The sequence below is a fragment of the Phascolarctos cinereus genome, unplaced genomic scaffold (assembly GCF_003287225.1).
Source record: "Phascolarctos cinereus isolate Bilbo 61053 unplaced genomic scaffold, phaCin_HiC Scaffold_1;HRSCAF=81, whole genome shotgun sequence".
NCBI classification, from domain to species: Eukaryota; Metazoa; Chordata; class Mammalia; order Diprotodontia; family Phascolarctidae; genus Phascolarctos; species Phascolarctos cinereus.
Genome location: NW_027555514.1, coordinates 287,977,899 through 287,993,212, shown reverse-complemented (window position 1 = coordinate 287,993,212; position 15,314 = coordinate 287,977,899). Strand labels below are relative to the sequence as shown.

At 47.6% G+C, this 15,314-nt stretch overlaps 1 protein-coding gene across 2 annotated transcripts; it reads right to left on the bottom strand.

The window, feature by feature from the left end:
• Positions 1–1,690: 1,690 nt before the first annotated feature.
• ARSA (arylsulfatase A) lies at positions 1,691–6,557 on the bottom strand. 2 transcript variants are annotated; one of them, XM_020982840.1, is made up of 9 exons: positions 6,468–6,557; positions 5,630–5,883; positions 5,092–5,332; positions 4,645–4,863; positions 4,289–4,458; positions 4,059–4,183; positions 3,129–3,256; positions 2,942–3,044; positions 1,691–2,629 (listed from the first exon to the last, which is right to left on the bottom strand). In XM_020982840.1, exons 2-9 carry the CDS (start codon positions 5,845–5,847, stop codon positions 2,292–2,294), a joined length of 1,542 nt encoding a protein of 513 aa, XP_020838499.1. In that variant the 5' UTR covers positions 5,848–5,883; positions 6,468–6,557; the 3' UTR covers positions 1,691–2,291. The 2 variants fall into 2 exon arrangements, with proteins under 2 accessions (XP_020838499.1, XP_020838500.1); XM_020982841.2 differs by having other exon boundaries at positions 6,445–6,534.
• Between the last annotated feature and the right edge of the window lie 8,757 nt (positions 6,558–15,314).

Genomic DNA, 15,314 nt, shown 5'->3' with positions numbered 1-15,314 from the left:
TCTTTCTGATTCCAAGTTATGTGCTCTATCCCCTGAGCCACTTAGCATCATATCACCCTTTCCCTTCTCTCTTCTCACTCAAAGACCTTTGAAATTCTGCTGCTGACTCCAACCTTCCCTCATTCATCTTTTTAGCATAGCTAGTTGTGAGTTATGTAATTGGAATGGGTTTCCTAAAGGACCCACTCAACTCAGCCCACTGATAACTTGGGAGTCTTTTCCTTCCACTATGTTCCTACAAGAAATTACCATATCCAAGTGTTTAAATTTGCTTGTTTTTGTCCAAGATGTCAAAAAGGCACAGAGGAAAAAAGGCCACTTCCTTCTCTAAAAAGTCTTGGTGGAAGTGAGAATAGTCAGCCTGCTTAGTAAATGACCTTATGAGATTACATGCAAAGAATGCTAATTCACCTCATACTTGCAAAAGGCTTGCTAAATAGGAAAGAGTTTTCCTTAGCTAAGGCAATGGGAACAAGAACTCAAGGAATATGGCACCACTTTAGGCTATGTTCTCAAGTGTCCATAAAGGAAGAAGATGTGGAGAATGTGGTGTGGCCAAACCATCCAGTTGTCCATTAACGAGGTGCAGCCAAGAATGACCAATGTGGAAACTGAACTGTGGTTTATTCACTCAGAGTGAGTCAGCGCCGGAAGCTGCTGGATACGTGTGTGTCACAGTCCAGCAGATGACTGTTATACTGCTCTCTTAGTCAAGCTTATCTGAGAGAGAGAGATAAAAGAGAGAACATTCTTCTTGATCATGTGTGTGTGTGGAGAGGGGGAAGCAGGGTAGATGAAAAGAAGGAAGAAAACAAGCATTTTAAAAGTGCCTACTATGTTCCAGGCAATGTGCTAAACACTTTATAAATATCTTATTGGATTCTTAAGAGAATCCTAAGAGATTAGTGCTATTGTTATCCTTATTTTACAGTTGATGAAACTGAGGTGAACAGATTTTAAGTGATTTGTCCATGGTTGCACAGGCAATGAGTGTCGAAGGCCAGGTTTGACTCCAGGCCCACTGCTCTATCCCTCGTGATACCCAGCTGCCTCAGGTAAGAGACAGGTTGGTCGTGGAAGGAGGTTGTTTATTACTAGTGTGCTCTTCTTAGCATATCATTCCCTCTAGTTTTAAGGCACCATCATAGCTTGGTCAGATAACATAAAGAGAAGGAGCATATATCTTGGGGCCATCAAGTCCTCTTTTTACAGTCATAAAGCAAGATAATGGAGGAATTCTGCTTATTACAAACTGGCCCCACAGCTTGTGCTGGGGCAACTCATAGCAAAAAAAGCAAATACAGAAAAAAATGGAGTTATTTATGTCTATTCTCAATACATCACTCTTAGCACTACAAAAAAAAATCATCTTTTAATAGTGGAGAGCTGATGGTGTGGGTTTTCCCATTCTATCCACAGGGAAGAAAGGAACCTCTTTGTGCAGGTATGGTAGAGGCAGTAGAGTTGAAGATTTTGAGAGAGAACAATATGGCACATAGTTAAGGAATAACATCACACTCTCCCCAAAACTACTGAAGGAGAGCAGGAGCCAGTGTGTGCAGAAAGAGAATCTGTGGGCAGGTAATGCCTAGAACATAAGTTTCAGCTTTTCCTGACAGTGATCAGGCATGGCAGGTAACATTCAAAAGGAATTTTGAAAGAGGTGAGAAGAAAAGGGAAAGGCATCAAATTGTGCTTTGATGTTGATATTTATTTAAATCTTGCTCCAAATAGTATTCCCCCTTAAATTTTACTGGAAAATTCATAATTAGCACTTAATTTAATGCTTGTATTAATATCTCAGTAAAGAGTTTATTTTTACAGGAAACGCTGAGGACCTCGAGGTTGTGCTTTTATCTAGCCTCCCACAAATGTACATGAATGACAATGAACCCACTTGTTTGATCTGTATTCCATAAGCCAAAGCATCACCACTCAGACAGGGGTAGATATTAGGATTCTCTACATAGAGATTTCAGAAGGAATAACCGACCCTTAGGAATCCCAGGGTGGCGTGAAAATTGTTACCTCATCTTGCTGCACAGAGAAGAGCCTGGCTGGGATATCTGAGCCACTGGCCAGTGACACCCCTCCCCTCCAAAATCTTGGTACATGTTCTGTATCTAGTGAAGTGGCCTGAGCTTGAGACTGTGCAGAGAGGATACATGCTGGATGCATGGCCCTACTCACAAGTCAGAGATTAGTCCTTGAATGGCAGTTTTAAGGATTAGTGGTCAGTGGGGCCACAGAGGAGACTGAAAGACCATGAAGTCACTCTGAGGTCCATGCATTCATTTGTAGGGAGTGTCATGTTGAGGGCCAGGACAGTTACAACATTCTGGCCAGGGGGAACAGCCTGCTCGGCAGCAAAGTTCCAGAGTTGGGTCTAGGCCTTTGGCAATCTCACTTGTCGTAAAAGTCATAGCAGCATCAAACTGGGCCTTGAGTAGCTTCATCTCCTTCAGGGTTTCAATGGTTTTTTGAATCTCTTCCTTGGGACCGTGGCTCAGGAGTTCATAGTTCTCACCAGGGTCCGTCTCCAGGTCATACAACAGTGGTGGCTCGTGGGGAGTCAGTGGGGTGAGGGCTTGGCAGGCTGGGTCAGCAACCATATCACTGTGTGTAGAACCTAGATAGTGATGAGGGTGGGGATGGAGGAGAAAATCCTGGAGTGGTCTGGGGGTAGGATCATAAAAGGTACAGAGGACAACCAAAGGTGGACTCCAGGGAGGGATCCAGGGGACTTGGTCAGCTGGCCCTGGAAGGGGATAGGGATATGGGAGGGTGGGGGCCCCTGGGAAAGGCAGGGAAGATGGGACAATGAAGGACCCAGGCAATCCATCTCCATCAGTGGCTGTGTCCCTGAGTGCCAGAAACTCTTTGAGTCTTGAGTTGGGGTGGGGGGCAGTTGTCTCAAGTTGTTGTGAGTAGCTAGAATTACCCTGGGTGAAGAAATGTGCCTTGTACTTCCCATGCCGAATAGCAAAGACACCTTGGGTCTCCTCAGGGAATGGGGGGTAGAAGTAAAGAGTCTTCCGTGGGCTCTGGAGACACAAGGACATAGAGGTCAAGGGATCTGGGGCTTGGAGACCAGCAAGGAAGACCACCCAGGGTCCCAGCACTCTCACCTTGCCTGTGCCCAGGAGAACGGGGCTGAGGTCCACTCCATCGAGGGTGACATTGGGTAGCTGGGCTCTTGCCAGAGCGGCCACAGTGGGCAGCAGGTCCAGGACGCTGGCTAGCTCATGGGAGACCCCTGTGTGGAGGAGCCAATCAGGATAGCCTCTGGCAGAGAGCACCTCTTACATGGCCTGCCAGGCTGGTAGATGAAATGCCTTTTCTCACTTCTCTGCTGAGCCTCTTTCCCTTTAGGGAGGCATGGGGTGGGATTGGGGGAGGTTGACATCTGGAGGCCATGGACAATCAATGTCCTTAGAAGAGGTAGCATGTGCCTTGGAGTCAGATGATCTGGGTTCAAATGCTGGCTTCAGCCCTTACTAGCTGTGTGACCTCGGGCCAGTCCCTCCCCAATCTGAGCCTCAGGATTCTCATCTGAAAAATGGACTCTGTGCTTCCTCCTTCTTTAGGACTGTCACAAGCTTTTAACAGCCCTTCTCAGTCCTCCATGTAGGAGGAGTCAGGAGGCAGAGTCTTCCTCCTTTCCCTCCCCTCCCTCCAGTGAAGTGACACATAGGCCAGATCTTGACATATGAGAGGTTGAGAGGGGGAGGGAAAGGTTAAAGAGGCCGTGGAATGGTCTTCATCAGGTAGTGAGCTCCCTGTCACGGGAGGTGGTTGAGCCAAGTCCGGAGGTTGTAGAAGGGTTCAGGATCAGATGAAAATAGATGATCTCCAGAACCCCCTGTGAGTGGGAGGGGAGTGGAGATGGGCAAAACTGGAAGGGTCAACCCCCAGTAGAATGGACCCAAGGTACGGGAGTCAGGAGAGTCTCATGGAGAAGGAGCCAGGGCTCGAGTGTTGGGTGTCAGTCTACCCTTATTCTCTGGGTTGTTTCTGCCCAAGGGTCAGCCTGGAGAGCTGGCTGGTCAGAGACTGACCTGGCACAATGCGGCCTGGCCAGAAGGCCAGTGCAGGTTCTCGAACACCACCCTCATAGGTTGTCCCCTTTCCACACCGGAGAAGGCCGGAGGAGCCACCCCGGAACATACGCAGGGTCTCAGGGCTATAGAGACAGGGACAAACATGGAGGGGGGGCGGTGTGAGGGCAAGAGAGACACCATCATGACAATGACAAATGTCTATCTGACCACCTTCCCAGCCCCTGTACCCATTATCCGCTGTGAAAAGGACCAGGGTTTCTTCGATTAGTCCAAGGCTCTCCACAGTATTCAGTAGTGCCCCCACAGCCGAGTCCAGCTCCATTAAAGCATCCCCAAATGGTCCCCGGCCAGAACGCCCCACAAAGGTTTTCCCACTGAACTGGGGGTAGTGGGTGTGCTGCAGGCAGAAACAGGGTCACAGCCAGGTGTGCATGTGAAAGAAACAGCTGTATCTCTGCTTTGTCTCTGGGGCAAGGATTTGGGCAACCTCCTCCCACCCTCCCCAAGCCCAGCAAAGGTTGGAGTAAGGAAAGATCAGCTCAGTGTCACAGGGCAGGGGCTGGGATGATGGGAAGTCACTCACGTGGGAGGCATAGTACAGAAAAAAAGGCCGGCCTTGGCGGGCAGCATCCACCATGAGGTTCTGGGCAAAGGCCACATACTGTTTCTCCAACCCAGGCAGCCAGGGGGGCTGTTCCTTCACTGACAGGTTAGCCATCAGCGGAATGGGGACGACGCCCTGGTCACAGCCTCCAAAGCAGAGGGTGGCTGGTGGGAAGCAGGTCAGGTTCTGGCAAGGGCCCTGTGGTGGCACAGGGCAAAGGGATGAGGGGGAGAGTGGGTAGGATTCTTTACCACATGGTCCCAGCTCCTGCCCATTTATTTCTAGCCCTGATCCGTTGCCCCTTCAGTCCCCAATCTCCACAGTTCTACCCTGGATTCTTTGTCTGCTTACTTCAGCCTCAATTTGCTCCCTCCCATCCCCTTGATTTATCAATCTGCCCACTGGCCCCAGCCCCTGACCCCACACCTGATCGTGGGAGTAGGGGATTCCTAGGAAGCGGTGAAATCCCTGATGTGGGGGCAAGAAGGAGCCATTGGGCCCCACACCCAGATGCCACTTGCCAGCCATCCCAGTGAGGTAGCCGCTCTCAGCCAGGACCTCAGCCATGGTCACCTCATCCAGGGGGAGCCCACCTCGAGAGCCAGGGTATAGGACACCAGGGTAGAGCCCTGAACGTACAGGGTACCGTCCAGTCAACAGTGCTGCCCTGGAAGGAATGAATAGGGATTAGAGAATCCTTGGGGGGTCTCTGGTGAGAGAAGATCTCTGCAGAGAGAAAAAGGATCGAGAAAGTTGTGTGTCCATGGGTGGGGGTGGGCAGAGAGAGGAAGAAATAAGAGGCAATTAGGAGTTCTGGGGGAAGGGAGGCTTGCTGGGAGGGGGGCACAGAAGTTAATGGAGGTGCAACTGGGGTTAGATGGTGGGGAAGGCACAGTTGGTGGGTCAGCTGAGGGTTGAAGAAGTGAGGTTCAAAAGGCAGGGTCCTGGGGTTCATCAGCCTCACCTAGATGGGGTACATAGTGGGACAGGCACATAGAAGTCAGTGAAGCGGAGGCCACTGGCTGCCATTCGGTCCAAGTTGGGTGTGGATGAGCTGGGGTGGCCATAGCTGCCCAGGTCCCCATAGCCCAGGTCATCGGCAAAGATCAGAATGATGTTGGGGGGGCGGGCAATGGCTAGGCAGGTGGCCAAGGCCAGGATCAAGGGCCCCAAAATGGCCATTGTGCCTTCTGCTTACTGACCAGCAGTCTGAAAGATCTGTCAGGAAAACCTACACATGAACCCTGGAGCCTTCTCAGTACCCATCTGAGATCCTCCTCAAAACTCAGACCTGACCCCATTCCCACCCCCTAAAGTTCCAGGGGCCCTGGATCTAATCATTGCTAGAATTTTAGGGTTCTGAACTGGAGAGAATTTGGGGGATTGTTTCATCAAAACCCTTGATCTTACAACTGGGAAACTGAGGCCCAGAGAGGTTAAAGTGATTTGCCCAGAGTTATAAAGGTAACCATAATAGCAGAGCAGGACAAAAACCCAGGTCCCCTGACCAAATCTGTTTTGGCAAGAGAGTTCAGACTTGTTCTGCCTGACCCCCCAGGGCAGAACTGGAGGACAGTGGCCTGGAGGTAGACTTGGAACACCAAGAGAAGAAAGAGAGCTGTCCAACAGCTGGGTGGGCTGACTCAGGGAATGGTCGGCTTCCCCAAGCCGAAGTGGGCCCTCTTGTTGGAGGGAAGATTCCCGGGACTCTGCGGGTTGGAGTAGGAGACTTCTAGGTCCCGGACGCCCCGACAACCCTGGTTGCCCCTTGCCCCTTGCCTTGCAGTGGCGCCCACACTGACCGAGGAGTCGTCCCGCGCCTGCAGTGACCAGTACGAACCCTGGCGGCTCCCTGGCGCTGTCTGCTGTCCTGCTGCCTGTCTGGCCCCGGGCTGGAGGGGAGCGGGGAGGTGGGGGAGGGGGCCGGGACGGAGAGAGTGGGAGGGAGGGCTCCTGGGGCCACCCCAGCCTCAGTCGGGCAGGGAGGCGTCCCTGCCACCTCCACCTCCCCAGGGATACTTCCGCTTTACTCGGTCCCCACCCCCATTCCCACCCCCAGCTCCAGCGCGAGATACCCGTGACTGAGCCGGGAGCAGAGCATCTTGGGAAGAGGAGGGGCAGCCTGTTGAGGTTGGGGAGAGGGGTCCCACTGTAGGGGGACGGCCGGAACTTCAGCCTGGGAGGGTGCCGGGTAGGTCCCCAGGGAGAAGCAGGGCAGCGCCAAGGCTTGGTCATTTCTGCTTCGGGGAAGCTGGGGGCCGGACACTCCCGCCGGGGGGTCGGACCTGGGATGTCACGACGCACCAGACTCTGTCCCACTGTGCCCCACCCCCAGTTACCCGGGCTTGTGCCCGCCTCTGCCTGTTCTGGCCCTGATCTCATCCCCACCCCGCACTGGGCTGCCATCAGAAAATGCCAGGAAGTAGCCGCTGCTAAAGATGCCCGAGCTGGGGCCCCGGGTGTATCGAGTGCCATTGGACATCGTGCTGAGATTCCCTTCCTGGTCAGCCAGCAGCCTCCTCTAGGAAAACCGCAAAGAACGAGAGCTCTGTACTTTCCGAGGCAGCCCATTCATTCCACTTGGGAGAGCTCTCATTTTGAGGACGTTTTCCCTGACGTGAGGCCTAAGCCTGTATCTTTGCAGTGTATCCCACCGCTCCTGGTTCAGCCCAATTGAGCCGAGTCAAGCACGACTCATCCCTCTTCCCGATGACTCCTCTCTTCTGTTGTCCCTGAGCCTTCTCCAGGCTAAATGTTCCCCTGCCTTTCTCCATCTGCTCACTCTCCTGGTTGCCCTCTAGCAGACATGCTCCAATTTGTCAACGTCCTTTCTAAAATGTGCCTAGAGTGGAACAGCAGTGCTCCAGAACTTGAGAATCTTAGAGATGGGAAAGATGGGGGAGGTCATCTCCTCCAGTCCCTGGCCTCATGCAGGAATTCTCTTGACAGCCTCCGCAGGTTATTTTATTCATCTCCATGCTGATGATTATCATCCAGGCGTCCTAGTCTTGCCAGATCTCTGGGGGATGATCTTCCAAAATGTCCTCCCCACCTTTGCCCAGTGCCTTGGGGGACACATGTCAACACTTCACTTGAATTCCTAGGGTCCATCTTAGGGGTTTCAGCAGGATCTGGTTCTCCCCTGTGTGACCTATCTGGGGGTCACTCACTGGGCTTTGCTATGGTTGTGTGAGCCTTTCTCTCCCCATAGTGGCTGCCCATTCACATTCCTGGATCTGCCAAACCCTCACACTCTCCTTGTGGGATCTCCTGTCCCTGTGGGGCCTGGGACTAACACTATTCTTGCTGTCTTCTCCAGCATGCATCAGTCCCCAGCTATGTTCACCTGCTAAGCTCATTCTCTCCCCACCTGGTGTCTACCCAGGTCTACAATTGCTAGGGGTTGGAGAAATTATAGCTATTATTTGTCTTGTACTCGGAATACAGATTTTTCCCTGTGGGCTTTAGGCCTTTCCTTCCCCCTGTCTTGGCTTTCCCTGGAATTCTGAACCTGGGCTAGAAGGGCTATTGCCTTACTGCAGAGGTTCCCAAACTTATTTGGCCTACTGCCCCCTTTAAAAAAAATTATTCAGCACCCCCTGGGAATCTACTTCCTTTAACCCTTTAATGGTCTTTTTGAAATTTGCATAATTTCAAAAATATAATATATTATATGTATTTTAAAATGACACATCTTAAATTTAATAATTTATTGTAATTTGTGGGATTTTTTCCCTGCATTGAAATTCTGATGATGCAGTATTGTGTCATATAACTATATAGTACTGTATTGTAAGCAAATCATTACATGCACATATTCCTGTGGCTGCATGCTGGACTTCCTGATAATGCACAACATGCTTGCCTGCCAACACTTGCTTGTTAAGGCCTGTTGGCAGACTTGGCCGCTGATTGGTTATATGCATTTTGAGTGTTTATTTGGACAATAATGTAATCACTAGGACTTTTAACTCTGTTACACAACAGATAAAACATGTACAAATGGTTTTTCAAAATTTTCTTCTCTTCTTTTCTTTCCTTATGCTTCCACCACCCCCTTATTTTTATTCAACAACCTCGAATTGCACCTGAGGCTACTACTGCTCACCTCCATTGTTCCAGCACCCCCCAGTGGGTGGTATCCCCCATTTTGGGAACCTCTATTTGGGTCTCGGATTCTCTTTCCTGATCTCAGGTCCTCCCACAGTGATCCTCACTGGACAGAAGTCCTTATATTGCCTTAAATAGCTCTAGAAATGAGAGTTGATGGAACAATAATTAATGTTGGTCTCAGAAAATCCTTGTGACTTTCTCCCTTGGTGCAAGCATGAGCCTTTCCTAGATCTGTCCTCTTTTAGTTGTATAAGCAAAATCTCAATTCAGTCCAATCCAACAGTACCTACTATATGCAAGGCATGATGACCCATTTCCACGGTCAGTTCTGGACAGTCTGGGTCTGTTTTCCAGCCTGTTCCTATGGTCAGGTCTGTCTTGGTTGGTTAATGGGCCAACTGTGGTCAGGCTTCCTTCTAGTAACTATATAGCTCCCACACCTTGTTTACTTAGGTTCCTAGCTAAGGTGCTCCCATCATGCAGACTCTGGTTTTCCCACATACTCTCTTGACAGCCTCAAGAAGACTGAGCCTTCTTTTTTTCTGAGGCTGGCAGCTCCTCTTGGTCACTCTTCCTGTCAGCTGACCTTGTCCGTTCATCTTCCCAGTCTCAGCAGCTGCTCCACCTTTCCCCTCTTTTGTTCTCAGGGGAAGTTCTGCTTCTCAGAAACCATCTGGAGAAGCGGCCGCTCCTGGTGGGCTCTCCCCACTAGCCCTCACGCTTCTTGAGGCTCTTGGTGTCTGGGAGGACAACAGCCTCTTGGAATTTTGTTATCACCCAGGATTTCTTATCACCCATTGAGTCAGAAGGGTAATTAAATACCCAAAGGAGGAGGGAGTCTGTCCCCATACTCTGCATACACTTGAGCAAATCTTTGAAATCCCATCTGGAGATAGTCTCTGCAAAATTCCAGCATGAACCTCAGGCCTCCAAGGGCAATTTGTCACAACTGACCACTGCTCTCTTGCTCCCCAGCTGATCACTGAAAGCTGGAGGCACCTCCCTACTGGACCCAGCGTGCTCAGGATGACCTAGGATGATCTACCAATGTCTAACTAGTAGGAACTAGGTGAGAGGTAGAATTGAGTTCCCATCATGGTATTCTGATCTCTGGTGGATTGACCTGGCTTACACATATGTATCACATGTGCGTATTTCTGTATGTGACACCATTCTTCCCCCAGGACACCCAAATTCAGAAACTTAATTTTTTCTTTGACTCTTCCTTTCCCTTCACCTCTCACATGCCACCAGTTACCAAATGCTGTTAATTCTACATTGCAACATTTCTCACCTCCTCTCTTTCTCCCACAGTTGCTTTCATTATACACTCACCTGGACTACTTTAAGAAGCTCCTAGCAGGTATTTCTACCTCCACTCTTCCTCTGACTCTAATCTAACCTTGCCTGATGAATCTTTCTTATGCATAGAAAGGTGGCACAATCTAGTAGCTGGCCTCACACTAGGGAAGACTCAGGTTCAAATCATGCCTTTGACACATCTGGCTGGATGATCCTCTTCTGGGAGTCTTTTAACCTCTTAATTCCCCCAGACAAATCTGAGCATAAATTTCAGAAGAGCTGAAGATCTCCATTGGTAGAAAGAGTCACTTTAAAGTAAAGGGAGCTGCCCAATCCCTCAATGAAATCACACATTCAGGATCAAAGACTGAAGGACAGGTCCCATATATTTCACAATATTCATAGTCACAACCTCTCCCACTAATCTGTCGTCTTTCCTTATCTACTCATTTCTTCTGTTCTGCCCACACACATCCAAGACTTCTCCATCCTTAAAAAACTCTCACTCCATCTTACCAGCCCCTCAAGCTATTGCCTTTTATCTCTCTTTCTTTTCTCAGCCAAATTTGAAAAAGTTAGTTATACCCTTTGCCTTACTTCTCCTCACTCACTCCTCAGCTCTTGGCAACTGGTTCCAAATGTCATCACACAATGGAAGCTTCTCTCTCCATAGTCACCAGTGATTTCTCAGTTACCAAACTGAATGGTCTTTTCTTGATCCTCACCCTCTGTAACCTCTCTGTAGCATTTAACCCCATCAATCACCCTCTCCTCCTTCTCCATACACTCTCCTCTCTGGATTTTGAGAGACCAGCTAAGTAGTGAAGTGGACAGAGTGCTGGGCCTGGAGTCAGGAAGATCCAAGCTCGAATCTGGCCTCAGAAGCTTACTAGCTGTGTGATCCTGGGCAAATCACTTAACCTCTGTCTGCCTTCATTTCCTCAACTATAAAATGGAGATAACAGTAGCACTTACTTCCCAGGGTTGGTGGAAGGATCAAATTAGATAATAGTATAAAGATGCTTGCTTAATAAATGTTTATTCCCACTTCCTCCCTCCTTTTCTTGGTTCTCCTCCTACTTGTGTGACCTTTCCTTTTCTGGATAATTGTCCAGGTCATACCTCCTAGCTACAGGCTAGGTTCTGTCCTGGACCCTCTTTTCTTCTTTCTTTCATTCTCTCTCTTGGTGAGCTTCCATGGGCTTAATTCTCATTTCCATGCACGTGTATATCTGTCGGTATCCAGCTAACACAGCCCTAGCCTCTCTCCTGAATTGGCTGCTGCCTACTGGGTACTTTGAATTAGATAAGACTCCATATATCATGCTCAAAACTGAGCCATCTTGGGGGTAGCTGGGTGGTGCAGTGGACAGAGCAACGGCCCTGTAGTCAAGAGGACCTGAGTTCAAATCTGACCTCAGACACACAACACTCACTAGCTGTGTGACCCTGGACAAGTCACTTAACCCTAATTACCTCACCAAAAAAAAAGCCCTGAGACATTTTCTTCCCACCCCCAAAGCACCCCATCTTCTGAACTCCTATTTCTGTTGATGCTGCTAACATCCTCTCGGTCACCCAGGTTCACCTTCCACTCTTTACTCTCCCACTCCCCTTCAATAAATTGTGCTATTTCTGTCTTTACAACAGCTTTGCTATCTGTCCCTATACATCCCCTTCTCTCCTAGTTCTGCTTGGATGAATTGCTTCCCGAGTGGGAGAGAGGGTGATACGCTGTCAGGGCGAGGGGCAACAGCATCTGCCTTCTTGCCCGTTAGCTTCCCCAGGTTGTGATAACGATTTTTCTTGCCTAAGGCTTATCTCCCATTCCAGGCTGGGGTGTATGTGTTCCTGCTTCAGTGTGTACCCCACAGTGGGCACTCAGCCAGAGCCTACAAATATCTCTCCTTGCTGATCATAAGAGCTACTATGGGGACAGCCCACTTGAACTAGACAGAGGTCTCTGGATACCTCTGTCAAGAACCTTCTGCTTCTTTTGGACTCACTCCTGATGGGCTTCTTTGTGCCGATGGCCAGTCTAGCTATGCTCTCCACCTTCTTTGTACCTTTAGGAATTTTACAGGAAGGCAGATATATATGTCCTCAAGGATATGACAATCTAGTAAGGGGTATAGGACACGAACAGATTTCTGTAGTATACAGCCTTCATTGATAAGTGCATTGGAGAGGTACAACACTAAGGGGATCTTCCAGACTCCAGGCCTGTCGTTCTAACCACTGGGAAACCTAATCACCTCAGGAGGCATTCAGTTGTGTTCTCTTCTTTGCAACAAGCATTTATTAAATGTCTTCTGTGTGTCAGGAACTGTGCTGAGCAATGGAGATACAAAGAGAAGAATGGAAGTCCCTGCCCTCAAGGACTTATATTCTACTTGAGACAGAGGGATGGAAAATATAGAATGGAGAGAAGTATACTATAATTTAAGGAGGGTGATAGTACCAATAACTGGGGATGGGGCAATCAGAGAGAGCTGAAGGCCAAACACCAACTCATCCTATGAGATGTGTCCTTGCAGTAAGCCAGTCAGTCAACAAACATTTATTACTTAATGTCCAGCCTAATACAATTACTAACTGTGTGACCTTTGGCAAATCACTTTGCCTCTGTTTGCCTCAGTTTCCTCAACTGTAAAACAGGAGTGATAATAACACCTATCTTGCAGGGTCATTGTGAGGATCAAATGAGATAATGTTTGTAAAAATGCCAATCACAGGCTATATAAATGCTCATTCTCTTCCTCCTCCTCTTCCTCTCCCCTATTAAGAGCCTGTTACGGGGAGCAAAGAGCATGCCTACTCTTCTTTATGGCCTTCTGAATCAAAGAGAGGTGGAAGTGGCCACCAGTGGAGAAGGTTAAAAGGTGTTTAGTATCCTTGTGGAAGAAGCACATTTTTGGGGCAGCTAGGTGGTGCAGTGAATAGAGCACTGGCCCTGAAGTCAGGAGGACCTGAGTTCAAATGCAGCCTCAGACCATACACTTGACACTAGCTGTGTGACTCTGGGCAAGTCACTTAACCCCAACCGCCTAAAAATAAATAAATAAATAAATAAATAAATAAATAAAAATAAATAAAATAAATAAATAAATAAATAAATAAATAAATAAATAAATAAATAAATAAATAAATAAATAAAAGAGAACCACATTTTTGTTAAAGTGAGTAGAAGGAAGGAAGAGATCACTTGGGTGCCCTCAGTGAGTCTGAGTAACTAGGCATGGATGAAATGAATCCCAAGTCTCTGACAGGACCATCGACTGCAATTGCTGAGCTGCTGTTGGCATTCTTTGAAATAATATGGAGAATGAAGGCGGTATCACAGACATGAAGAAGGGATAAAATGATCTGATTTTAAAAAAATCAAAGTAAATAGAACTTGCAAATACAACCTAGTTCACTTCAATTATGGGCAATGTTCTAGGGTGCGTTAATAAAGGGAAAGCCGTCAGCATTCTGAAAGGGAAGCAGTCATCAATAATAGTCATCCTGGCTCTGTGAAGGATGCACCATGGCAGGCTAAATGAAGATTGAATTTGTTGACAGGGTTACTACACCGGTAGTTCAGGGGAGTTCTCCAAATCAGAGAATGCTCTTAACCTGGGAACCAGAGACCCCAGAACTTGGATGGGAAAAAATTATGTCTTTATTTCAATGTGATTGGCTTCCTTTTGCGGCAAGTAGAATTGCAATAAAGGCAGGCTGAGACACGGTTTTCTCCAGAACAAGGTAACACTTTATTTTATTTTTTTTATTCTTTTTTATTTTAATTAATTTATTTTGATTTATCAACAATCACTTCCATATGCTTTTGAGTTTAAAATTTTTCTCCCCTTTCCTCCCTACCACCCTCCCCAAGATGGCATACAGTCTGATATAGGCTATACGTTTACATTCCTATTAAACATATTTTCACTTTAGTGATGTTGTAAGTAAATTAGAACCAATAGGAGGAACCACCAGAAAGAGAAAACAAAACTCAACAGAAGAGAAAAAAAATAGCAAATAGTATGCTTCAATCTGCATTCAAATTCCATAGTTCTTTCTTTGGATGTGGATAGCATTTTCCATCATGAGACCTCTGGAGATGTCTTAGATCCTTGTATTGCTGGGAAGGGTTAAGTTTATCAATATTAATCATCACACAATGTGGCTGTTATTGTGTACAACATTCTCTTGGTTCTGCTCACTTCACTCAATATCAGCTCATACAAGTGTTTCTAGGTTTTTCTGAAGTCAGCCTGTTCATCATTTCTTATAGCACAATAGCATTCCATTACATTCATATACCACAATTTGTTCAGCCATTCCCCAATTGATGGGCATCTTCTCAATTTCCAATTCTTGGCCACCACAGAAAGAGCTGCTATAAATATTTTTGTACATGTGGTTCCTTTTCCCATTTGTATGATCTGTTTGGGATAGCCCTAGAAGTGCTATTGCTGGGTCAAAAGGGTATGCACATTTTGATAGCCCTTTGGGCATAGTTCCAAATTGTTCTCCAAAACGGTTGGACCATTTCACACCTCCACCAACAATGCATTAGTGTTCCATTTTTCCCACATCTTCTCCAACATGTATCATTTCCCTGTTTTGTCATGTTGGCCAGTCTGATAGGTGTGATGTGGTAAGGTAACGCTTTATTAATCATAATGCATAAACTGTTAGTAAAGTGGGTCACACTAGCCATCTGAGCCAAAAAGCCAGAACATGATCAATTTATTAGTTAGACTAGCAATAATCAATAGACTGGGTCAATGACCTCTCTCAATGACCAAAGACTCCAAGTGAGGGCCAGCAGGGCCTTCTAACCTATATGTGTCTTCCTTCTGATTGGCCTGAAAGGACATCATTTGGACCTCTCCTTGCAAAGGTAAGACAATCCGGATTGGTCGACATTTTAATGAGATGGGCTAAGAGTTACCTCAGCTCCTCCCTATTGCTTCGTTGTTGGAAGACAATTCTTCCTGAGGAAGTCACCCTCAGATGACAAGATTAGTCTATAGCTAGGGCAAGTGGGCAGGCCGTCAAGTGCGACTGATTATCCACCCTCTGTCATTTTGTTGTTGTTTAGCTGTTTCAGTTTTGTCTGACTCTTCATGACCCCATTTGGGGTTTTCTTGGCAAAAATACTGGAGTAGTTTGCTATTTCCTTTCCTAGCTCATTCTACAGATGAGGAAACTGAGGCAGGCAGGGTTAAGTGACTTGCCTAGGT